General features: G+C 36.1%; 1 protein-coding gene and 2 long non-coding RNA genes across 20 annotated transcripts in view; 2 read left to right on the top strand and 1 right to left on the bottom strand.

Annotated features, from left to right (window-relative positions):
• Positions 1-27,213, top strand: part of LOC106175351 (ras GTPase-activating protein nGAP) — a 112,419-nt gene that overhangs the window by 72,468 nt on the left and 12,738 nt on the right. For 14 of the 18 annotated variants that reach the window (XM_087009597.1, XM_087009598.1, XM_087009595.1 and 11 more), the window contains 4 exons: positions 8,303-8,524; positions 15,673-15,774; positions 22,564-22,662; positions 25,619-25,704. In XM_087009597.1, the coding sequence (XP_086865723.1) occupies positions 8,303-8,524; positions 15,673-15,774; positions 22,564-22,662; positions 25,619-25,704 (509 nt within the window). Of the gene's footprint in view, positions 1-6,285; positions 6,306-6,337; positions 6,531-7,175; positions 7,197-8,302; positions 8,525-13,288; positions 13,743-15,672; positions 15,775-22,563; positions 22,663-25,618; positions 25,705-27,213 lie in introns of those variants that run through there. The other 4 variants (XM_087009603.1, XM_013558196.3, XM_013558121.2 and 1 more) reach the window with 4 other exon arrangements.
• Positions 16,839-18,059, top strand: LOC147762790 (uncharacterized). The gene is made up of 3 exons (XR_015333583.1): positions 16,839-17,034; positions 17,537-17,637; positions 17,898-18,059. It is a non-coding gene; the product is annotated as an uncharacterized LOC147762790 (long non-coding RNA).
• Positions 17,777-18,828, bottom strand: LOC106174666 (uncharacterized). Its single transcript, XR_015333584.1, has 2 exons — positions 18,661-18,828; positions 17,777-18,434 (listed from the first exon to the last, which is right to left on the bottom strand). It is a non-coding gene; the product is annotated as an uncharacterized LOC106174666 (long non-coding RNA).

A 27,213-nucleotide genomic window follows, 5' to 3' on the forward strand; every position in this document is an offset into this window, starting at 1 on the left:
TATCTTGTTAATTAAAAATAAGAACCAGGTCACTGGTATTTTGTGTTTTTCAATACTTTTGATAAAATTAATGAATATATGATAGCATATGAAATGAAATTATGGGCCCAATTTGTGCATGTATTTGTCTCTACTTCTCCTGGCACTACTTTTCAAGCATGATCTCTTCTATGCTTTTCTTGTCAGAAATTGTTGAGCTTCAGCATATGCCTTTTGTTGATATATTTTCGTAGCTTGCTTTCATAGTATTAAACAATGTCATGATTGGCATTTCCTTGGTATTGTCCATATTGATATGTTGTATTGATTGACATGTGGTAGGTATTGTCATATGGTGAGCGTTGTTATCGTGTATGTTGATGCTGGGGTTAATTAGGCTATATGTGATATAATATACGATATGATTCATGTTGTGTTAAGTATTATATGAATGTCTTATAATTACTTGTTTCAGGTGCTCTTTTGTGCTACATCTATTTATGTACAATTATAATAACTATTTATACATATTTAATTCCTCACTCCTACAACTTTCTGAAATGCTTGAACACTGTTTATTTTCATTTCTTCAAAGTCATTTAGCACAAATATTGGGAACTTGTATGCATGTAAGATGGCTGTATATTTCAACATTCTTGTCATGATGTTTGTAACTATCAGCTACCCAAATGTTCAAATTCTGTTTAAAAAAAGGCTTTCAACAAGATATCTGAACTAACTCAAAGCTAAAGGTGGTGCAAAGTACAATGATTTTACTTCTTTGTAGTGTATACAAACACATTTGTGGGTTATCTAAATTCAGTCCACCAAAGAGAGAAGTAATCAGACGATTTTGTACGCTTTGGTGGTGGGCACAGATAAAGCATTGAAAGCAATCAGCGCCGTTGGAGATCAGGTGTACAAAAGGGGATCAAATGGCATAAGAGAGCAGCTGTTCACTTCCCTTAGCTGAGAGATATTACTCATTACTATTGGATCCATCACAAATTAACCGCACCCGGCCATTATGGCATCAAATGAAAGATTTTTGGAGAAGGTAGCCAATCAGAGAGAGGATGCCTCTTTGAAACTTTGTCTGTGATTGGTGGATGATGTCTGCTGGTATATATTTTGAATAATTCCCTAATCTCAATTGTGATAGTAGAGTCAGTGGATACCCCAGTACCCAGTACCAGGTTTAAAGAATGTTTCTTCCAATGTGATATCAGCTCTAAACATAACGAATTTATTGACTGTGCGACAACATTTTAAGTGATGTTAACGGAAGCCAGAGAAGGCGTGGTTCAAATTATCCTTCCCTATCCATTAAAAAAAGAAAATTATTGCTGTTATAAAATTTAATTCAGTTTTTATCAACAAGCAATCAAGAGCACTTAGCTCAATCAGGTGAATAGCATGCATCATCTCATATAATACAGTTACTGGAACGTGAAAGGGCAGCATGGATGGATCCTTTTACTTCAATTTATTGCACGTTGATGTGTTCATTGTGTCTTAGAGTAGAAGTCATTTGTTGGTTATATGTGAAAAAAATGCCAATTAAGCAAGTACTCACCTTTTTGTGTTAATTGGTAGTAGTTCACTACAGTAAAACCTTGAAAATATAGTCAGTCTCAGAAATTTTGTTGTAATATGAGTCTCTGCCGATGCAACTTTTTTGCTAAGAGAATTTTGTCATACTTGAAAATTGGCGTCTTGATTATTTTGTAAAGTTCGTAAGATTCACACATTTTATAATAATATTAATATATTTTTAAGTGACAAAATTTTTAAGTTTTTACCGTATCACATTATTTGATTTTTTATCCTGAAAAGCCATATAATCTATTTAAGTGCAACAACTTCACTGCTATTATATAGAAAATATCATTTGAGGAATACAATGACACTTGGGAATGACAAGATTGGGGCTCAATGTTTTTGTAGTGATGGCCTCAGACAATAGAGCTTTCTAAGGAATTTTTTTCTTGGACATATAGGCTAAGATGAAAAAAAAAATCAGTCTTGCTTTGCTCAAGAATTGATGTCCTATGATGAAAAATTTAACTTTTGGTTGAAGTTTGTTTTTCTAATCTTACTTAACAAGAATAAGTATTTTTTTTTTTCATCAATGCAGAACTTGTCTCATAAGTTGCTGAGTCATGCTGTCATTTTTTTAAAGGCGAATCTCCAGGGAATGTGAACAACTTTCCCTGAGGGATGACAGCTGTCACCTGCTTACAGTAAAAGTCCATTATGTGATAACTGTACTCTGTGTTTGCCTCTTCAAAATGTTCAGAGATATGACATATACAGAGAGAAATTGTTGCACTTCAGAATCTGTCATGAAATGGTGAATATTCCTGGTAAAGTTAAAAGTGGAACGATTGCTTTTCTGCTTTACAGTAATAACATTCAATGGAGTAAACTAAGCAAATTATGCATAATCTGATTGCATCTTTCTAACAGATGGTCATGTCTTTGTTTCTTAATTCTGTGGTTAGTCAAAATGACAAAAGAGATTTACTTCATAATTTTGATTTCAACATTAGTTATGTTTGATACTTCAATGTTCTGAATTGGAAATTATGACAATACTTTTACCTCTCACTGCTAATCTCTATCTCACATGGAGGACTGGACATTCTGGGCTGGTTTATAACTTTTAAATTATCTTCTTTGTCTCATGATTCTGGAATGAGAAGGTTATTTGCAAGGTGATCAGTGTAGTGGCAGTTAAAGTAAGTGCAAGGATGAATTAGGAAAATCAGAATAACAGAAATCCTGCTTATGTTGACTCTACTCATGCAATCGGAAGTATTCCATCACACAATCTGATGTCAAATTTGAGAAAGGTAAAGAAATTATTCTTTCTAAAGTATTGATTTGTGACTTTGTAGAGGTTATCGCTGCCATAAATGAAGTGTTGGAAATCAGTGAGTAATTATCGTATTTTAGAACACAAGTGAAAGAGGAGTTACAGATGCGGTTATTCTCTTGTGTAATGATTGACTGGGGTATCACTGAAACAACATGGATTCTCATTAGCAATTATTATGGAAATTTAACTTAAAAATCTGCACACAAAACACTTTCGTAAAAGTGATTTTTAATATTACTATGACTTAAAGTACAGTATAGAGTTGTGATTTTTTTCCTATTTAGTACTATTTGCATCAAGTTCAGTTTTTCATTTGGAGAAAACTTGGATTTTGTGAATATCTGAACATTTTTCAAGCATAACCACTAAAAGGAAGGTCATCAATAAATGGAGATTTACAGCCCTGTAGTCTCAAGTGATGGAGCAGTCTCAAGTGATGGATGAGCTCTCCGTAGGATGCGCAAAGATAAGCACCCAAGGAAAATAATTTCATTTTACCAAGAGAATAGGATCTAAATGCCTCCCCAGTAATTAGTCAGTAGTCCATTGCCTTGAATTGCAGGGAGTTGGTATGTTGCTTTCCATTAGAGTGTAGAGTTTTTTTAAGTCATTATTCTATAGGAGAGAGAGGGAAGAGAGATGAATTTTAAGTGTTTGTCAGAAGATGGTTTTCTGGAGAAAGGAGAGACCAGGGATTAAAGGTAAAAAGGTTCATTTATTTAGGAAATTACCTGGAATTTACTACAGTGGCTGATCTATAACATATTCATGTAATGCTTATTCTGGTAATTTCCCAAGTTTTTATATGAAAATATTCTGTGATGGGAAAAAGATTGAAAAAATAATTATAAGTTGACAAGAGGATATTCCATCGTCATTGAGCAACTAGCATTTTTTCCACAGGATATAGGGAGATAAAAGAAAGTCCAAGGAACCCAGTGAATTTTTCATATATTGTTATTTATATATTTTGTGTTTTTGAGTCAGAATTTTAGTCAAAATAAATTCAAATTCTGGCAAAAAAAAATAATAATAAGTGGGCCAGAGCATGTCACATCAGTATTGTGAATCTCTGAATTCAGGACTATCCATGATTGATGTTATTAGATTGATATATTTTCTTGTTATTATTATCATTATGATAGACATGTTATCTCCTTGATTATATGTATTCTTCATAAGTTATTTGGTTTTGGGCATTCATCCTTTTCCTGGCAATGTCTAGCAGTCTCATTAGTGGGGATAATGGATCACTGTACTTGTCATGTCTTTGTGGATTAATTTGATGTTTTACCTGTCTGATGATGATCTAGCAGATGCACAGGTGTGATAATATTTAGAACTAATGACACATGTAATGTGGTTTACCAGTCGGTGACACATCCCAATAAATTGATCTTTTCTTTTCAAGCTTGGTTAAAAAAACAGCTTACAGCATGTTATGTTTGCAGCTGAAAAGAAGTCGTGTGATGATCAAACGCGTGTTGTGTTCCAATAGATTAAGTAGATATTTCCTTTCCTGGCTCAGGTAAATTGTGGAAGTTGTAACGCAGTGTAATGTAATGTAATGTCGTGATAACAGTATTGTAGTAACAGCTGACCAGAGGTGGTTAGTTTGTGACCACATCAAAATGTTTCCTAGTAAAATTGCCCTTCTTGTAATTATTTGACATTTCGTGATGTGAAAAGTTTGGTGACTTAATACAATTGATTTCATGAGAGAGATAAAAAGAGAGGGATTGAATATTCATAAAAGACATAAGCCTAAAAGTGACAGCTGACTTTGTTTTAAAAAATTGATTAAAAATGAAATATATCATTTTAAATGTAAAGATGGCACTATTTTAAAATGTACTACTTAACTTCATCCTTTTTTAATATATTTATTTATTTATTCAGTTTATTTTTAGGAAAATATTCTTCATTAAAGACCTAAGTTCTAAAACTAAATTGGACAGATTATTTTATCATACCTGCACATGCTACAAGGGTACACCTTAAGAAAGCGTGCTGTAGAACCCCTTTCTCTCACCTGCAGCTATTACCTCACTGGCTTTTGTACAGCGCCATCTGCAACAGTGAGTGGAGATCAACAGTAATTCAGAGTTGATCAAATTATATCAGAGCTCAAGTGAACAGATGGTGTGATCAGTGCTGTAATTTCAGGTGCTAGGCCCTGTGTGTCATTTAGCTGGTCATTTCTTGGCCAGTTTTGTCACCACCCTGTTAATAATCTGCTTAGAACCAGGGGGGGGCAGATGGCTTGAGACATTAATGCCCCTTCAAACATTTGAAGAAACCAATAATTTTTTGCACTGCTTGTGATTATGTCACCTCTAGAGACCATTTATTGCAATGTTGAGCTGCAGTCAGGGTGAGGATTGGGGTAATGATTGCAAATCGTTTTTGAAGATGAATAAAACACAAAGAATGGCTCCTCTATGTAGACATAAATTTATAAACAATTCTGAATGATATATGTTTTTCATTCATTCTTGATTTAAAACCTGCAATGGAATGCCAGTTTTCAGCATAATTTCTATCTCTGTTTTTACATGAGGCAGTTCCAGATATCCCTGTTTATTCCTTTTTCACATATCTCTCAGTTTCCCTTAGACGAAATACATCAACATTATGGTTAGAAATAAGAGATGGGGCATAACAATACCAGGATTGTGATCTAGACTTAACTCGTCAAATTGAGAAAGGTGTGGTCCGAAGTTAAGATTACCACTGTTAAGAAGATAACGTGGGATTTCCAATAGTTCTGTGTATCTAGATAGTTCAAGCACAATAGGATGACAATATTGCTTTCATCACTTCTATCTTGTCTGAGTACATTTTATTGTGTGGGGATGCTTGGCTGCAATGTATTCAACAGCTGTAGAAAGAACTGTCAGAACATTTTTTCATATGATCAGCTTTGTGATAACACTAAAAACGTGAGGGTTTTTGCATTTTTAATTTTCTTTATTGTGCAATATTCAAAAGATATTTCTTTTTGAATGCCTTGGAAACTTTCTTTGCAATTTGATTGTTAAAATGTATAAACAGAACCAGTGAATTGCTTTGTCACTGTTACAACCTCAGCGACTATGTTACAGCCTCAGTGACTATGTTACAACCTCAGCGACTATGTTACAGCCTCAGTGACTATGTTACAACCTCAGCGACTATGTTACAGCCTCAGTGACTATGTTACAGCCTCAGTGACTATGTTACAACCCCAATGACAGTTACAAACTGCTGTAGCGAGAGATATATACAGCAGCATTGACTCACTCAGACAAGAGAACACTGCAGTATCAAAATTATTGTTGGCTACTGCCATGGATATTGTTGAAACAATGACTCACTGTAACAAGGACTAGGATAACTGTTGGCTGCTGCTATAGGAGTGACCAGAGCTTGTGACTCACTCCACCCGGCAATCTAATAACATGAGGTAGGGTTACACTAGTGGGAATTAGGTCTGTTTTCAATTAACTCTAGTGGCATGATTTTGTTAGTGTGTGGCTGAAATATAGCCCAGCCACTTAATTCTGGGGCAGGGACATGTGGTGGCTGGTGATGTACTGTTGTCAAGTGTAGGTTGCAGTTTTTCCATGTGACGTTTTTGGGGAGTGAGTTGGTGTGAGAAGAGAGAGCCAGCAGGAATGGAGTTTATCAGGTAGGCCATTTGGTTCAGTGATTATTGAAATGGAAAGTTATGAGTGGGTCGAAATTGATTATGCCTAATTAAAGGCTCTGACCGCTTTGTGACTTTCACAGTTAGTTAACTGCCATGTGTTAAAGTTAGTTGGTTATAGAATCGGCTGTTATAATCGGTCAGATGATTCTGATAAAGAGTTTATGACTTATGACCAAGCTGGCTAAAATCAACCGCTCTCAAACAGCTGGTCAGTTGTAAGTGTCCAACAAGCATCGGCTGCAGATGAGGTGGACAGAAGAAGATTGAACAGTTCCGAATGAACTTTTTCTCTGCCTAAAAAAGTTTCTAAATGAAACAGCCATGACGTGCTGAAGAAGATCAGTGTCTGTGGCTTTGCGAAAAAAAGCTACAGCTGCTGCATAGGAATTATCATATATTTTAATTGGAATGAAAATCTTTGGCATATATTGAGCATCTTGTCATGATTATTGTCACGAGAGAAATCAAAAACTTGTGCCGTGTAACAGCAGGCCACACATAGTACAACGGCGACGACAGAAGACAAGTACAAAGAATGCCTTGGTGGATGGCGCCATTAAATTGACTTGTTGTTGTGTGTTTTATTGGTCTGAAGATGAAGAGTATGATAGAGATTTATCGTGAATATGATGCCAGACTGATGGAGTAAGTGGCAACAATTTCTTCTGGAAGATCCTGATATATAAATTATCATTAGTATTATAATGATTATCATTGGTATTAACCTTGGTAAAAACAGTAAGTATGAATATGTATGGTGATAACAGTAAGTGTAAAAATATCTTCCCAGGTAGTGTTTATAAGGTGGAAACATAGTCTGTAACTGCCAGTTAGAATGGAGATATAGGGAAAGAGGAAAGTGCAAGTCTCTTTAAAGTGTTGACTTTGTGTAGCATTTACTGATGTTTAAGCTACTTACTTTGGCAAATTACTACCCAATGAAATGACATTTATTTATCAGTTGATCATTGGAAAAATGAGCTTGAGTTGTCGTGTTAGGACTTAAAGATTTTCTGAGTTTTAACTGTATAAACTAAGAAGTGTCTTGTGATTAGGAAATATTATATGTTCAATAAGTTCACAATTCAAACAGAGAAGTATTTCAAAGAACTTTAAAGATTCAATCAAATGAACTGATAGGTGGAAATAACTGTGGGTTACCTAGGTGTGCTACCCCTGATGTATATTTGAGATCTGAACTATGGGCAGATGTGAATAAGATTATGACTGAAGCCTCTGGTGGAGGAGACTAAATATTTTAAGTGATCCATGAAATCGCATTCCTAAATCATGTGATTTGTAATTCGTGGTATTTCTGTGCTGCTGTCTGAAAAGTGTATACAGTATTCTACTAACCAGGACATATTACGTGTGTGCATGGTTTTATTGGTATACATGTTAATTCCAGCTGGTCTAAGTTTGTATTGTTATTGTCTGAATGGCGTGATTACTTCTCTCGTGTCAATATGGTGGTGATGTGGAACGTGGTTGGGAAAGTATTTTTGTAAAGCATGGATAATTTCCTGTCTGATTTTTACAGGGAAAAATAAGAAAAAATACAATAAAGATACATCTTATTAAGAGTAGTGATGAATAAATAGCAAGAAAATTAGTAACATCATTAAAAACAGTATAAAACTTTATTTTCAGTCAAAATATACATTGCAGTTGCAGTTTCCTATATTTCAATCATCACCAAAATTCAAACAAAATTGTTTCTGTCTAATCACACATTTTTGTCCATCTTTCAGAAATCTAATCAACAGTCGTCTGCGCACCTCGAGGTCCCATGAGTCTTTGCTTCACCCCCTGTCCAGCATGCACTCTGTGGACCTGAGCGCGCCAGACATCCAGATCAAGCCACTCCACAGCAGTATCCTGGGACAAGACCACTGTTTTCAGGTGTCCACCAGTAACGGGACAAAATACTACTCCTGTCGGACGGCAGAGGAGAGACAGAAGTGGATTGAATGGTAGGCTGTTTTCTGCTATATTTCGAGTCAGAGAATTATGTATAATCTTGGTGTATTCTTGAAAAGTGGAAAATTATTGTTAGCTGAAGTAATTGAGTTCAGTATTGGTAAAAAAAGGAGTTGTCTCTCTTTACAAACAAGGTAGCTTGTTTTCACAGTAATTCACATGGTTATGATTACACCATGTTAGATATGGTTAAGTAATGCCTTACTCCATAATTGTTAGACTAGAGGTGAGGGAAAAATAGAATTAAAGCCTGGAATGTAGTTTTATGAGAAAAATAATCGAAAAAATTGGGAGACAGTATTATTCATTCTCTGTGTATGTGTCAAAATGATTTATGATTGGTTTTCATTTGCTAGACAGTCTTATATCACTGGCTGTAGTTCAATAGCTGTTTTTGTAGAACATTCATTATACAACTGCATTAAGTTCTAGGTGTTTGTGTACAAAATATGCCATCTCATGCTAACATGGAAAAAGCTTCCAAAAACATGTTGCATGACCTCATGTTGACTGTTGTTGTAGTTGTTAACAAGATGAACAGATTGTAAGACAGATATTTTCTCTTTTTTTGCTTTTGGAGAAAAAAATTCTTGAATCAAAAAGGTGTTACAGATTTCCATACTGCTGAGCAGTGTCATATATCCATGTCAAGTGTAAAAACTATGATTGATGAAAATTAATTTTTAACCAACAGATTATGTTTTCTACATTGGATTCAGGCAATAAGTGAGATGATCTTGAATGAGAAAATTGACATTTTTCATTGTCATATTTGAGCAGAGTGGTGTTACAGTTATCATGTCAGCTCCCTGAGTCAGTGCATTTGCCATGGCTCTCGTCACATCAGCTTTGAATTCTTGTGGTTCCATAACCTCTGAAACAGTTGAGGATTTTAAGCAAGTTTTTGTGAATGCTAGTCATCGTAAGTTGATCCTTCAGTTTGCCATGTCAGCCAGTAAACTGATAAAGATTTGGAGACATTTAAGTTGACATCAAGTGTTTACCAAAAAAGTCTTTATTTCTCATTCATCATAAGGGTAGTTACTGAGTCTACCTTCTTGAGGACTCTAACTCTGCATTGTCAGTTTGGCATGGAGTAAAAAAAAAAACTACATGTCACAAATATTCAGTCATTTATTCCAACATATGTCCCTATTTTGGCCAAAGTAATTGAAGAAATTCAGCTGGTTTGCATGTCATGAGAAACATTGCATGCTAGTGAGGAAATCCATTCTGCCATGAACTTTATTCATGTTGAAGTTGCTCGTTCAAAACACACGCTAAGTCTGTTCTGCAAAACATCCTTGACATCATCAAGAATCTACATGTGAAGGATTATTGAAGCACCTAATCATTGTCTGTTCTAATAAATACAGCAGGCTGTGTGGTTTGATTGTGTATGAAGGCTGAACATTGCAGCAACTACCGCAGGTCACAACCAGCACAATTGTGATTGTATGCAGCACAACTAACACAATCACAGCCACAGTCTTGTATGTGTTCACCTTATGATAAGTAACATGAAAACCTGTCTTACAAACTGTGCCACTTCATTTCGGATTTATGCAAACAAATGAATTAATCAGTTTTAGTTACACTGGCATATACATTTTCTTCTTCTTGATTGATAAAATGAAATCTTTCTTTGCAATGTTAGTTTATAGTTTAAGATGCGTGTCTTGCTAATAAAACATCTTAAAATAAAATAACTATGATCATTAAGAAATAACAGTGATAAGTGGAATTAGATTTTAACATTTTCAAGTTGGTTGTATCAAAAATGAACATGCTTATATCCTTTTGTTTTGGACAACCAGACCTTCTTCTGAAGACACTGTTTTAACTGTGAAACATTTCCTTCTCAAGTTTCCTATATCGCTGTGCTAGACAGACTGTTTAACCTTTTTGAGATAATCACATATCAAAAGTAGATCATTTATGCAAGAAGAACAAAGTCCCCAATAACAATTGAAGATATGATAGTAATACTTAAACAAAGGGCAGTAGGGTCTTTTTCTCATCCAAGCTGCTGACCATTAAAAAAGGTGATCAGTTGTTTTGTTATACCCATGATGTATAAAGTTGCCAGGTGAATATTCAGTCCAAGTTGTGATAGCTTAGAAAAACTATCTAGGATACTTTGATTTTGATTATTTTAAAAAAAAATTAGGGTACCACTAAAATGACATGGGACTGACTAGAATTGTAATATATTAATTGTTGGAATAGCAGACATTAGATTACTTACCCATGGATACAAGATATAATCACAATGTCTACAGAGATATTAGAGAAATAAATGAAGCTGTCACAACTTGACTGGAAATACAGCCACTAATAGAACTTTTTCCAGTCCAGACTGATCTGTAGTATGATCAGGTTTGTCATACCTCATGTAAGACAGAAACCAAATATTCCCATCTCTGGTTATTTATGGCCATTTGTGTTCTAAGTGAAAACAAGGCAATGTGACAGCAGACCCCATCTCCTTCCATCCCAAACCATGATTTACAGGCATTTGGCAGATCCAACAAATACTGTTTTATTCACAGCCAGACATCAGGGGTAATAAATCTTGGCTGATAGCAGCAGGTTTTTCCCAGCTGAAATCTTTTTCTGCTATGTATTATCTTTTTATTTGATAAAAGAAATCCAGTGCCTGCTCTCTCTCTCTCTCTCTCTCTCTCTCTCTCTCTCAAACAATTAGTTGAGTATTTTGACAGGTTGAGTACTCTATCCACACCACCCCATTTCTATAAATTTAATATACCAAATAACCAAAGCATTGTTAACCATTGTCATATAATATTCAGATATTGCATTCTGTATATATTGTTTTCTCAAGAAAAACCTGTTGATTTTTTTTTAATTTTTAAAACACAATTATCTTCATATATAACTTGCAACTGCGAAAAGTTGGAAAATGTGCAATGAATTAAGACTATAGTATTAAAATGTTACATGGTAGACAAAAGGCAAAATTAAAAGTTTCAGTGAAAGCTGGGAGTTAAATCATTAATAGCCCATCCAGTTTATTATGACACATGCTAGACATAAACATTGTAATTAACCCCGCCACCTTTTATCCAGGTTCTTTTCTCCAGATAAGTGAACTGTATATTGGACGTGTAATTATAGAAGTGAACAATATGAGAAATTACAGGCACAACATGCCATAACCAGCTTGTCACTTTTTATCAGGAGCCATGTTTTAATTAAGAGATAAGCCGACTCTTGGCTGGCGGCTTTGTAATTATGATGTTGTACAGGTAAATATGAGGGAATAACACAGCCAATCCAAACATTGAATAAGTTAATCAGCCTTCTGTCTGTTATTTGTTGTAGTTTGACTATTGTAACATACAATATTAAACTGAAACAAATGTGACAACCTCAAACAAATGTGACAACCTCAGTAATGGGGCAGTTATGAAAAGGGGTGGGGGGCTTAATTTCCCAAGTCTGCCAGTATATTCAAACTAGAGGACATTCCAAGAACACAACCCTCCAACAAGGAAAAAGTTAAATTATTTTTAGAATATCAATGTACTTGCATTCAGTTAAAATTATAATTCCTACCATCCCTCCTGAAAACCTGTCTATCCTGACCATTTCATCAAACTTTGTTATTAAGTTTATGAGACATCCATTTATAAACAAACATACTGTTGCTTATGAAAATGTAACCTACTTCATTGTGTCAGATCATAACATGTACAATATGAGGATGTGCACCATTACAAGGTTGACAGTCTTTTATCTGTGTACCTATTTTAAACTTGACAATAATGATGTAGAGGAGCTGTGACTTAACAAGCCTGACAGTCCTTTATCTGGGTCCTTAGTTAGCAGATAGTTATCCCAGTCTGGGACCCAGTGCCCAGGTATATTGGTTATCTCCATACAAAAGGCCTCCCAAACAATGCAGTAGAAAGTTAGACTGGCTGAAGTTACAGTTGGAGAGATAAAAGACCCTTGAGGGAGATAAGATGATCAGGGCAGTGTGGATCAGATAAGGTACCCACCCTCTGTTCCACTTCACTGCAGGTTTAAACAGCAGAGAAAAGAGAGCATGGGAGCCTCTTGAGCTAGGTTTAATGTGCACTTTCTCTACACAGAGCTGATTTTTTTTTTTTTTTTTTTTTGAAAATTTTCAAATCAAATGGAATAAGATAATGATAAAAATCAGTGTTTTTTTTTTGTTTTTTTTTTTACTGTTCAGATATGATTGAAATAATAGCGGAACAGTTGAGGAATCAAATAAATATTTTTATTTTAAGGAGATAAATATTTTGATAGATTATAACCTTGTAGGACATGTAGTCCTAAATTAAATTAATTGGATAATTTTCAGTTTGCTTTTCAATTTTCAAAGTAAATATAACAATATGTATTTGGTTTATTAAAACAAAACAAGGTTCATGAAATACTGCCAAAATGTAGAAGAACTGAGTGAAATAAAAAAAAAAACAGGCTAAGCAAATAGTTGGTCCCTTGAGGAGTTTCTTCAATAATACCACTTTTACGCCTGTAGTCTTTGAACACTGCATCCATCTACTGGAACAGCAGATGTACTCAGCTGGGTTTGGCACTACCTCAAAGATTTCACTCTGTTTTGAAAAGCCACTTTAACTAATAAATTGCTCTAATTTTCCCCCACTTCCCACACAGCAGATGGGCATCAAAAGGGGGTTTTCCCCTCCTGACCAACCAGAACAATGCTGCTGCTGTTATTTGTGAGTAGAACCTCTCAAGCCAGTCAAAGCTGAGCTCTTAATTGCCTTCTCTGACCTCATCTCTTTACCATGTCTCAGATCAGCTAAGATAACTGAGATGTGACATAGTATTTAATGAGGACATAAGGGAACTTTCCTCTCTGACCTCAGCAAAAGGAGCATCATCTCATTCAAGAACAGTGTAAAAATATTGGCTCTTTTTGAGCCCTGACGTAACTTGGGAATATCACGTAGTAAAAGGCAGCCAACGTGTACCAAGTGAGCCCCAAAGGCTGTTTATGTGAGGGAAGTAGGACCCCCCTCCTCTGCTGCTGAGAGTAATAGCACTGACTAGCTGTGTAGGCAGTTCAGTCCAATAGATAGCGTGCTGTGATAACAACTGCTGGTTTAGGATACATACAGTCAGTGTTGACATGAAAGGCTGAGACAAAAGATGTACCCAAGCCAGGACTGGTTTTAAATGTCACAAAATGAGGTAGGTTTTGGTCAAGTTGGTAGTTTTGTAAATTGACATGGGTATTAACTTGAGTTTTTGTATCAAGTTCTAGATGGAGATGTTTTGACCTGGTTTGCTGTACAAGTAAATGTGTGATGTTGCTCTCTGATTTCACTGGCATCAGTGCTGGCTGGTGTGGCTGGGTTTGGTGGGTTTAAGGCATTCAAGTGAAGAATTAAAGTTGATTTAATACATACTTGTCTGATATGCAGTTCAACTATGAAGTTCATGTTTCTGTCAGATGTTTGATCTAGAGTTTTGACATGAGGTGGGTTTGGGTGGAATTAATCAGCAGTTTAGCTCAAGCCTGGTTGTACAGTAACAGATATCATGGTTATTATTGTGGCTATGTGTTGTGTGTTAGGAAGTGGACTCAAGTTTGACACTAATGCACTGTATGGCTGTTTCAGTCAGTTCCGATCCAACATTTCCCAGGCTTGGTGAAATAATAGGCATGGTAAAGTAATGACACATACTGGGTCAGTGCACTTTATTCATTTACTATTAAACAGGCCATGGCCTTGAGGTTATTCATATCATCCATGAAAAATGAAATCATATATCATATGGAGATTTGTAACTATCTATGCCCCCTTGGAAAGTGACACATTAAGAATGGCTCCATGTTCAAAGCATTTATGGCAAAGGGTTTAACACATATGCTCCTTGCATGATAGATGAAGGCATATGTTACATATTGCGAATATTTTCCTAACAGAGGGAATGAAAACCTCAATTGGAAAGCTCCAAATGTCACATCACTGTCTATATAACATATATTGATCTTTCATCACCTTTTTTTATTGATTGATTATAGTTCAAAGCTCAAGAATATTAGGCACAACTTTGGACTGATATTTGAATTTGTGTTTTTGGATGACATATTTAACATTTTAACTCTGTGGCTTATTTTGAGACTGACCTTTCTGATCTATTATCTTAACAAAAGCTTGACATTTCCATATTGTATTGTGTGCCATAGTGAAGAACATCTGTTCAACTTCTGAAGTGTCATTGACATCATATTTTAATTTTTAACTAAGATATTAATTAGATCAGATGTACCAAAGGGAATTAAGTTCACATTTTTAAAACCACAAGGTTAAAGAAAGAAGTATCAGATTTAATACATATTCCTACTGCCTACTGCTGCAATTGAAAACCTCTTTCCTTTGCATTTTGGAGCTTCTGGGAACAGTTTGGAGGTTGGGAAGGGGGGGGGGTGCTGGTTCTGAACATCAGGTCCATCACTGGGTACATCATCTGGGGGCTTTTAAAAGTTTTCCCAAAATTTAAACAGTTCATCCTTTTTTGTGTAATTGCAAGTTGTTAGTAAACTAGACAGATATGTCACAGATAGACTGCACTATAATAAATGGGGAGGAAGAGATTTTCACTAGAAAATAGCCTGAATACATATAATGTTGGGAAGTATATGGCAATGGTTCCCATATAAATATGCATGTCTAATTAGTATGGAAGGAAGTGATAAAGCTGCCTTACATGTGTGTATTTATAAAAGCAAAATGAGAAAAGTCGCTCGCATATTTAAGACAGGATATGAAGGCCTTTAGAAACATGAATATTGCAGAAATGATGGATATATTTTTGCATGTATGTCACTTTTGATGGCAGTCTATCTAAATCATTCTGAATCTTAGTCATCTTGTGTTTTATTAATTTTGTATGAAATGGCATGGAACAACTTGAAGCCAAATTAATACATCCTAAGATCAAATCATAATTAGTCTGACATTATATTAGCATGTTAAGTTGTATAACAGAGAACCTCGGCTTATTCTCTAATGAAGTATTGATATCAGATTATGCAAGATACCATAGAGTACAATCATTTTGATGTTTGTATTTCGTTTATTAACTGATACTAAAAGGATATGTCTGTTTTCAGTTTACGCAAGACAGTTCATCCAAATCAAGAGCAGAGTCGGAGGACAGACAACTCCTTTCAGTTGTGGATTTTAGAGGCTAAAAATGTCACTTCTAAGAAAAGGTGAGTTTTCTTGTGAGCAGAAGTCAGCCCTGCAGGCACCATTTTCACATACAGACATTACTTCAATATGGATAAAACTAGGAAAAGCAATTTTTTTTTTTTTTTTTTTTTTTTTTTTTTTTTGTAAATGATACAGATCTCTATATATTGATAAGGACTAAGGACAAAAGTTGAAGCTGTATAGATGTTATTGAAGATTGTGGTGGAAGTTGGCCCTTGCATGGTCACACCAATCATTTGGTATCACAAAGCACTGAAGGATTCTAAAAAAGCAGCAAAAATCTGGTAACACTTGGTCATTTCCCTTAGCACAGCTTTTAAGTTCAACAACACACAATGGAATTAGCAAAGGATTTGCAAAATGATACTTGTTATTTCCTCATTATTCTTTTCCTTCTTCACCTAAATGGGTAAAGGATACTCGGAGACAGATTTGGCCCTTCTCTTTACATGTGTTGTTTCACTGATGAAAACAATACACATGGTTAGAAAAAATAAACTGAACTGGACCACACAGAGAAGTAAAAACACACCCCTCCCAAGCTGTGACAGGTCACACATTTGGTCCACCTGATGACCATACAACTGGATGCACCGCAGTGTTGAGGTGTTAATAAGTGCACTGGATGATTTCTCTGAAGAGAAGGACAGAACCACTTTTGATACCACACTCTGCCATACGCTGACATTATGGAAATACCATTTCGACCCAAATAATGCTTCTTTCTAACTTTTTTCTATCAGCTCAGGATTTTTTCTTTTTTTGGATTTTCATTATGAAAATGTAACATATTTGGGAAGTTTTCAATGATGTTCATTTGATATGCAGAAGAACACCTCTGTCTTCATAGCTTTTTAAAGATCGGTTTGATTACCCCCTACAGTGGATAGATATATTTTATTTGTACATTGAGCAGGAAATGGCGTGATTAACTGTCATCATCCACTTCATCTGCCCATCATGGATTAGAGGCGAGGTCAGAGGTCAAATACACGGGGTGGTAAAGTACAATACATGGCCCGGTGGGTGGGTGGGGGTCAGTTACTGACCGTCCTCATTGTAATGCAATGGGGCTATACGCGGAGCCGTTTGTCCTAAAGAGGGCGCTGGGGTAATAGTGGTTATTGAAGATAGCCTCGTTTTCGCGTCCGTGTAGAAATGGCTTTAGAGTATGGGAAGCAAACGGTAGCGAAGTTAAAACTTCAACTAGTTGAAAGAGGAGCCTCCACAAGAGGAAAGAAACAGGATTTGATAGAAAGGTTAGTGTATTTACTTATAAATGTGTCAATTGTATCACTAACATTGAAGGTTCCGCGCTCGAATCTTCCCGTAAAATATGGGTTTCTGTGTGAGCTCCCTGTCAAAAGCCAGGTGTAAGCGGCGGCTAGTTCCGCACTACTTATATGCCTAATTTATTACTATATTTCAAGATAATGATATTGTCATTGCATATTTCCATATTCCGAGAATATAATAAAGGTATTTATGTTTAAAATATGTTTATTGTAGGCACTCCTAGTCGATAAAGGACCGTTCGTTTCGGTAATCAAATTTCGTGTACCAGGTCCGACATTTGACACATGACTTGTGTCAACGCAAATTTGTGAAGGAGAAACAAGGGTTGATGCGTGTTTTATGTCAATGACAGTTATCTAAGTGTAGATGAGGTAGACAATCAAAACAGTGTTTGCCAAGAATGTTAGCATCGTTTTGTTAGCATCATTTTTTCACTCCCTCATAACCTTGCATTGATGTTGGTAGGTCACACAGAAGGAAGTATCAGAACTTGAAAACAGAACTAGAGGCCAAAGTTAAAGTCGAGTGTGGCATGAAGAAAGATCATGGAGAATAACAGCATCGAGGTAGGTGTGCAAACGAAAATAAGTTTGCTAGTTTTTTACTTGTTCAAATGTTTTGTATCAATATCATGTCATAGCTTGAGCTACTATATGTACCTGTAGTTGCATTTTAGTACAGAAATACAAGTTGTGAGATGATATATCATGGTTTGAAGGTCAAAATTTAATGCTATGAATGTACAATTTCATTTTGCATTTGAAATACAAATTGAAAAGAAGAGTAAAAAAAACCTATCTCACTAATTTAATTTTATCATTTTTAGGTTTGGTGATATTTTGAACGCAACCAAAAGACGAGACAAGGACAAATTATGCCAGTCACTCCTGTTTACCCATGAAATCAATACTCCATATTTCTTATAATTTACAGACATATAGTCGTCAACAATGTCACATTCTGGCCAAATGTTCATTTCACTGAGCTGGAAAAACATAAAGTTGCTTATTATTTCTGACACCGTTGTTACCGATAGCTTGAAACGGAGAGCTAAATAATAATTGTCAAAGGCTTGTCTCCATTTAATAATGGTAAAAAAACATTGGTCCTCTGGTGACAAACATTTGAAATTCAAGTGGTGAGCTGCTGGCCCAAGGCAATTGAAAAACAACATGAAGTGTCCAAAATGACTAAATCCAGTTAGATACTGGGCAGCCTTTGCATTTTTCTGGTACAGCATGATGCTTTCTCTTGTGTCTGATGGTGTAGTGATATCACACTGGGAAGCTGTACTTTCTTTTTGGCTCTCACCAGGGCAGTCTTCATGTTTGTCTTCCACTGCTTCATCTGCTTGAGACTCAACCTATAGGATACAACAAAAAATAAATACAGAAGTTGATAACTTACACAAAGAAAAATACTTCATGTATTAATTAACACATAAAATCAGTGTAGATGACAGAAATGACGCAGATCTGACTGCCTCTTTAGTGCGTCTCTAGTATTTCTAGTATTTACACAGATAATTATACAAATAAAAAGAAACATTTTATTTATAAATTTGTTATTATACCATGCGTTATATTTACCTCCACTTCATGAATATAATCAGGAGCTGTTGGTACTGTCACCGGATCTGATACTTTGCGGCGTTTAGCTAGACGGCTAGTACGTGATGATGGTACGTCTTTCACTTTATTAAATGGAAATATGGATGGTAGGCCCTATCGTTCCTGGCTTCAGTCTTTTTCTCTCATCTGCAAAAGGAGTGCACATAACGATTATTAATACAATAAAAATCAAGTTGTCTTAATTTGAAAACGTGGCCTTTAAAAAACCTCATGGATTATCACATAAAAACGAAGAAATAATTGTAGTGGCTGGTAGGGGTTGACCCGGGCTCGGTAGCTTAGTCGGTAGTGTGTTTTCTCCCCCCAAATCGCTACATAATGTTAGGTGAAGAATGTCTTTAAAATTAACATTCTAAGCACGTTAAACAACATAATTACTTAAACATCGATAACAAAGACCTAATGAATAAGCTGACAAACTCATTATAATAATAATAATAATAATTTATTGAGCACTGAAATGTTTTTACATTTAGAGGCTCTCTAACTACTATACATTATACATACGAAAAGATAGTAATGATAGTAAGTAAATGAAAGAGAGAAAAAAAATTATACTTATATAATGTTACACAATATACATTCTCTTAATATGCAGGTGAGATGCATGAAATCATTTGTGCACTTCCAGTTAATTACGTTTTTTCATAATTCTACTTACAAAATTCCCTACTGCAATCGCACTCTGCTCAGTGGGTGGGTTTAGAATGATGTCAAGCTGTTTGACCTCGTCTGTTAGACCTTGCAAGTTTACCTCTGGTATGCATTCAAACAGCAATTATTATTAATACTAAAAGCGACAACAGCAAGTATAACTTACGTAGAAGTGTAATCTTCCTCACGAAAGTGGAGGAAACAGACATTGTCATGTGCCTTTGGTTTCCATAGTGTTTTTGATGTAGAATAAACCCCCTTGATGGCAACTCTCCACTGGTAACTCAGCTTTGTGTCTTTCGGAAAAGAATGACCTCCTGTTGACGATGTTCATTCCGGAACACAACAGTATCCTGGCATTATTTAGAGCGCTATTTACAGCGTCAGATTAAAAATGAAACTGCAAACACACGAGAAAGTACGCGCATGCGCAAAAGTACCCCAACTAAAGCACGCGCGCCACCCAGTGGTGAAAAAAACTGATAGCCCCATTACAAAGGGGCGAGGAATAATTAAGATGATGACGACTCATTATAGGTCTTCTCTCTATCAGATATCCTAACACAAAAGGTGATAAAACTAAAGAAGGAAGAATTGTGAGAGGTTACCCATCAGACACCGAGTGTAGACTGGCGTTTCCTCCACTTAATGACTACCTGTGTCTGGCGTCATAGCACCAGTACAATAGTGCCCCCATTGTACCTGACCAGTCTCTCAGACTGGGAAATGAGCAGTCATAAAATTCATACTGAAGTGACTGTTCTTCCAGGGAGGTAGCAAGATGGATGGGATGTTAGCATGGGAGAGGGGTACCCTAGTTACCTTGGGACCATTTGGTAGTCCTGAAAACTGATCAAGACTGCTCTCCCCCCGCCTCCCCCCCCCCCCCCTCAACACACACACATACACACACTTCCCCTAGTTGTGGTTGATTGTTCAAAACAAACAATTTGTAGCTATTGTGATATAAAGAGAAGATGTTAGGATGTGTTTTAATAGTGCAATCCTTGGATGTTGTGACATTGTAGTGATTAAATTGTAAAGTCCATACTGATTAAATTGCATATTATCAGAAAAGAACAATTCATAGTATTTAATTGGAGGACTCTTGTCCTTAGCCCTTACTTCCAAGAAATCCATTATCTTAAGGAAAAATGGCAGTGCCATGAACCCAATTTTTATCTTTTAGAGCATAACAATGCTTTCTTGTCTCCAATGTTATCTATTTCAATCTGCAGAATATTGTCAACTCTTCTTTTTGATAGCTACTAGTACTTGCTATCTAAAGGCAGCCCTCTGAGGGACCAATTCATGAAATCATCTCAGTTCCATAGTGCATATAGTATGACACGATTTAAACAAAGAAGTGCATGAGATGGCCCCCTCCTGTTATACCGTACTTGTGCCGTGGGGGTTACACAAAACACACACCCATGTTAAGTAGTCGGACACAAAAAAGGACTCGGTCTTTAGACTGTTAAAGCTTGGGGGTTAACATATAATATATCATATAAGTCATATATGTATTGTAATATATGTATATTTGAAGTGGTTTGTTTTGCCACAAACATTGCCCTGCAGTCAAATCCAGTGTTAAAATTGTCATATCTCTGCTAGATAAATCTGTTGATGGAAATAATTTTATGGATATAAATACATTACTGTTTCATATTCTGTATCAAAAGTGAGTTGTGCAGTAATAGTGGCATAATATACAGCATGGGCAAATTTTGGATATGGAATTAATGAAATTGTCCATGTACAACAAGCACATGCATATTCTCATTTGTCAGTTTTGATATCAAAGTTCACTCGAGTCAGTTGCATGCACATTTTGAATGCCTGTAACCAGCCTATAATCTTTGTCCCAGTATTACAGTTGCACAGAATTGCATGAGCTTGGTAATTGAAAAAGGTTGTCTTATGTGTCAACTGCACCAAGATTACGTGACACTTTCTGACTGATGTGTCAGTACCTCATGTTCACCAAGCCTTTGTATGGCACAGTAAATACAACACCCACGTATGTACACGTGATGTTGATGGGGCTTTCTGGTGAGATGTTATCTGGATATCATATACATGTTATACTTTCACACACAAATACTGATACACCATGTGTTGAAACCTCAGCAATATATGTATCATAACTTGAGCCGATTCTGACATTATTAGTCATCTCTATTTATATGCTATAATCACTGTTTCGAAGATTAATATATCTTTAACTAAATGTACTTGTGATTAATTTTTCCTGTACCCTGAACAAATAGGTTATCAGGAACTTTAAATAGATAAAATTTGGCAATTTATACAGTGTGAAAGGCTTCGGTAAAAAAAACTACTGTAACAAGGTATCGTTGTCTGCAGTACCTCCTCCATTTAAAATTTGACTCTTAATTCATTGATGTTTTAAAAATGAAATGATTTTGACAAGTCAACAGAGGGTCTTGAGGTACAAAATCTGTTTGATATCTAGAAACAACTGTGGCACCATTGTCTCTTAATCCTGATCTGTCCTTGACCTTTTCTTTGAAGTTGGAAATTTTAGTACTACTCAGAAAATAAAAAAACATGACTTCATTATTTGATTAATTAACAGGTCATGGGAAAGTTGTGGATGAAACGTTTGAAACAACTGTGACATATTTATTACCAGATTAACTGTAGTTTCTGGTTTCTCTTTATCCCAGTGAAGTCACCTGTATGGTTAAATATAGGCTGATACAGGAAGAGGGATTCAAATGCAACATGTTAATTTAACTGAAATACCTATATGATGGTATATTACTTATTTGATAGAACCATCATTCAGAATTGTAATGTGGGAGTAAACAGGAAGACCGTAGTTAAAGATCAGTCATTTTGAAAATAATAACAGTGATAGGAAAATGTGGGTGCAGTACCAGAAACCCTTGGTGACTCTTGTGCCATGTGTTCAGAACAATTTATATTTTATGTTTTGAAAAATGGTGGTATTCCACTAAATAGAATCCCCCATACAGTTTTTCTTTTAATGACGATGTCAGTATTTTGTTTCAAAATTCATATTTGAAAAAAAAAGTGAAATACATCACATCACGTAAATTTGTTAGTTTGAAAATAAAACAGGATAACATGTGTAATTTCTGTTTGCATATAGCAGTGATGATGTTGTAAATTGAAGTTTTTAACATTTTAATTAACATATTAATTTCTTGTTTTCAGATATTTCTGTGAGGTGTGTCTGGACAGGACACTTTATGCAAGGACATCCTCAAAATCCAAGGGAGAGATCCTGTTCTGGGGAGAAAACTTTGACTTCAAGTAAGTTGGTTGTAGCCTTTTAGAGATCACTTAACAAAGAATGAAACTTTCCCAAATTTTATCCTGATCAGGCCTTCCCAACTACCAGACTCGGCACCTACGGGTCCAGAATAAACCGGTATATCTGACCACACTACCCGTTTTCAAGGTGTGTGTCAGATCGCATAAAAGAGTATCATACCCTATCACAAATTCTGTAAGCCTACCTGTCATCCGGGTATCGCGCCTCGTTTTCGTCAAGTAGGAGTCGCATGAATACGACAGACGACTCCCTCAATCAGGGGGTAGAAACGCGCTACTTATATGATTAAGACGAACCTAGCCGTCAGTACCGGTTATTGTTTTGTGACCTTGAGGAGCAATTAGGTTTGGTCGTTGCGGCACGCATCAACAGTAGTTGAACTACCACACCTGGGTCTTTTGTTTTTGACAACTGTTCACTCGTCATCGAGGCGCTTGTTCAAGACTACAGGCTGATATCTACTAGTACTACCAGTGGCTTCATTAGTAACGTTCCCACAATACTTAAGTTTTCTGTCCGTGCGTACAAACCCTGAAAAAGGACAGCCTCGCTGACGAGAACAATGGACGTTTCTCACCCCTCTCTAGGATTACCCCTGCCCTCAATCTCGTCCATCCCGGTAGTCACGAAAATATTTAACCCCCGACAGAATATGCTTCTGCTATCAAAATTAGGTCTACTTTTCTAAATTAATATATAAGTTTGCAAGTTCTTATTTACAAAACATCATTGGCTTTGTCCGAACCTAAATTTTATGTTAAATATTGCGGTACTGTCAGATTTTAGCATAAACAGAAAATTGCAGCAGCGCATGAATCTAGATGAGATGTACTACTTTCCAACCCCGCTTAGGATCATTGCTATCACATCGCGCACCAGGCAAAATCGGTGTGGTGGCTGATACTCTGTAATGCGATCTGACACACACCTTGAAAACGGGTAGTGTGGTCTGATAAACCGGTTTATACTGGACCCGTAGGTGCCGAGTCTGGTAGTTGGGAAGGCCTGCTGATGACAAAGCTGGTCTAGGTAGAGTTGTCAGTACCCTCCCGCTACCCTACCCCCACCCCAGCAGTGGCTAGTTTTCCTAGATACATTACATAACAGCCAGCCTCCAACTATGGGAATCATCTTAGAACAGTTTATCTTGTTTGCTTCAAAGGTAAATGAGACAAAATGTCATCAATTTTATTTTAAAGCTGTATTTTATTTTGATAATTTTTTGCTGTTTTAATACAAAAGTTATGGCACTCCCTGCTGTCTTTTGGATGTTTGTATCTAAACTGCGCTCAATTTTTTTCGTTACTGAAATATTAAAATTAACACCAACATGTTACTGTTGACAATACTTGTAATTGAAAATACTTGTACACAGCAACCTCTCATAGCCACCATTCCACACATAATAATGCATGAACTGATATTGATGCTCTTAAATCTTTTAAATGTTTTTACCTGATGTGCCATCTGTTGTTTTCAAGCCTTCATGGATTATTTATATCCAAAGGTTCATTCACACCACAAAAAAAGGATTTTTTCTTGTGGATTCGATTAATCGATATTATCAGGCATGTAGTCAAAAGGCAACTGATAACCCAGCAGGCAGTAGCCAAACTCTGTAATTGCTGCCCAAGATTTATTTAGGTGGTCTGTTGCTGGGCTGACAACCTAATGATGGCTATGTAAGACTTGAAAGTTGTAGATAGCATGCCTAGGATTTCTGTTGTACTTGTGCCTTTGTGAACACACCATAAGTAAGCCTTTCTTTTCATGTCAGAGAAAAACCATTTGTGCAAGGTGATCCCATCAAAATGACATCAACGCAACTCACATCAGCTGTGCGTGTTTTATTTACAGAGTTGGAGAGTAAAATGAACCAAACCCAACATAATGTGCTTACACTGAACATAATGCTTTTATCTAAAAATAGCTGTGTAAAATGATGTGAGGAATAAAGTGGAAGCTGGTCAGGAGCTCATTTTTATAGTGCTCGAAAGCAAATGCATATATACCCTTTTGTTGAATTTATTAACAGATAAAAATGTATTAATCAAGGCAATTTAGTTTCAAAATTGGTAGAAGATGAATTCAACATGTGACATATTTGATCATATTAAACAAAAACAACTATTATTATAAATGGTCCAACAGCCTTAGCTCACAGAGATATTTTATCAGTAAAGCAGTCAGCGCAGACACAAACTTTAATCATTTGCATATATAATCTGATATGCAAAAGCATCTCACTCCTCTGATGTTATGGTATGAAAAACTATTTTAAAGGGTATACTTTTTGCCTTTTCAGCCAGTGATGAACAGCATTTGATATGTCACAGTTTAAAAAGGAAAATATCAAAAGAGAAGATGAAAGATTGATTTTATTCATTGCCTTTATAACCGTAATAGCTAATTTGTGATTGCAATTTACGAATAATACCTGGAATGGGCTAAGGTACTTCACATTTTAAAATCTGCAGTATGAAATTGAAAATTGATTACAAGGCCAGGGGAGAAAGCCTAGACACATTTTACAACAGTGTTGTGCAATGCTACAACATGAAAGGGTTGGTTTGACAGAAGTCACCTGCCCTGCTTCCAGGCACCAGCAGGTGAAGAGAGGGACGGACCTTATAGAGGAAAAATGGTGAAAAAGATAAAAAGACAAAATAAACTGCCTGTGGCAGAAACAAGTCTGGGTTTTCAGAACTGATATGGTGTGGGCAATAAAACCAAAGATCAATGGAAACATTGTATGATCTTGTAAAAAAACTAAGTGGCATATTGTTGGCATAAAACACTAGTGTCAGATGTTTTTTTACTTAAGTTAGATGTAAAACAAAGGTTGATGTTGTAGTTTTAATGTCATTTGTGTGTGAAATTCATGTTTTCTTTCAATAACTTAATATTTGATGGTTCCATCTTTTGGTTTTTCAGTAATCTTCCTGCCATAGAAACTGTGACTGTGAACATTTACAGAGAAGCTGACAAGAAGAAAAAGAAGGACAAGAACCAGCTAATAGGTAAGAGGCAGAAAAATACAGCATCTTGTTTGAAAATCAGGTGATATGATGTAGGATGAGTTTGTGGTTAGTACATACTATGAGGGCAGTATTTCAGTGTCACCATCATGTGTCTGATCCATATCAAACACTCTCTCCACATTTCCCCTTTCCATTCCTAATTTTTGATATTTACTTTACTAAATTTGGGAATGATATTGGGGGAAAAGTAATAAAGTAACTGCTTTTGCTGAAGGGCAGATTTATACCAACGAGTAAAATTTACTTTTGCGTGGGAAAGTTGGAGCTACCTGGAAAATTCTCATCCCTGATTTAAACCAAATCCAGGTATGTGTGTCTGTACAGGAGATAACACCCTGGTAGCATTTCCAGTTAAGTTGGAACAGCACACACTATCTCAGCTTCATGATTATGATTATAAAATCTAGAAAAATCCATCAAACTCCTCTGTCATAGTGATCAAAGTAAGCACCCTGGATTAAGTTGGAAATATTAATCGCATGGTCTACTGTGGTACACAGTACTGAGTTAGGTGGTCATAGCTTGACTAGAAATACGACCTTACACAATCAGAGCTATCAGTGCCATATTGGAATAACATCTGAGTTCACAATTCTGGTGTGGAGAGACATGGGAGAGGTTAATGGAGGGGTGATACCACCCAGGTTTTTATTGGAAATTTATAAACTTTTGCACCTGGTGGTAATTTTGAATCTTGTGCACCACCCAATACTTATACTTTTTCGCACATTCGCACACACGTACGTAGCTCCTCCTCCCTTCTTTGTCACTTCATCCCAGCTATAGAAAAAAAGGAGAAATGAAAATCTCAGAATGCAAGGTAACACATCAATTTGCACAAAAATGAGTGCAGAATTTTATTACTCAGAGCAGTCAGTATTTTGCATCATTTTTTCCCTGCTGCCCTCTTCACTTATATTTAAGGAAGAACATTAATATGCACTGAAGCTCTCTATGGTAATTTATAGTTCTGTGCCATCTTACATTTGGTATCATTCTGTACCCTTTTGGTTAGGTAACATACCAGGTAACAGTCCACAAGGTGCAGCAGAAATAGTTGTATACCTGAAAAGGTGCAATTCAAAATTTTGTATAGTAACTCCGATCCCCTCACTGAGTTCTGTAACATTTTACAGGGTGTATGATAAGTTACAGTACTTTAAAAATAGTGGAGTATGATTATTTTTGAACCACCCTTGCTTGAGGTCCCCACCTTGTGTTAGGTAAGACAGCATACTAAGAGACCATTCATCCATCCATCCATCAGAAATAGTAGCTGTCTCAGGTGTGCAGTGTCTAAATGTAGGGCTCATGGGAAGCTCAATCTTTGCCCTCTTGCTAGACATTTGATAGACCACACAGAGAAATTCTGAGGAGGAAAAAAGGAAAGGAATTCTTGGCACTTTGGAATACATCTATTTTTTTACAGTTTCTACTGTTGTTGTCATGTATTAGATGTCTTCTGTGATTGTGATTAAGTTCCAAGAT

The sequence above is a fragment of the Lingula anatina genome, chromosome 3 (assembly GCF_051362555.1).
Source record: "Lingula anatina isolate TDL-2025a chromosome 3, LinAna3.0, whole genome shotgun sequence".
Classification (NCBI taxonomy): domain Eukaryota; kingdom Metazoa; phylum Brachiopoda; class Lingulata; order Lingulida; family Lingulidae; genus Lingula; species Lingula anatina.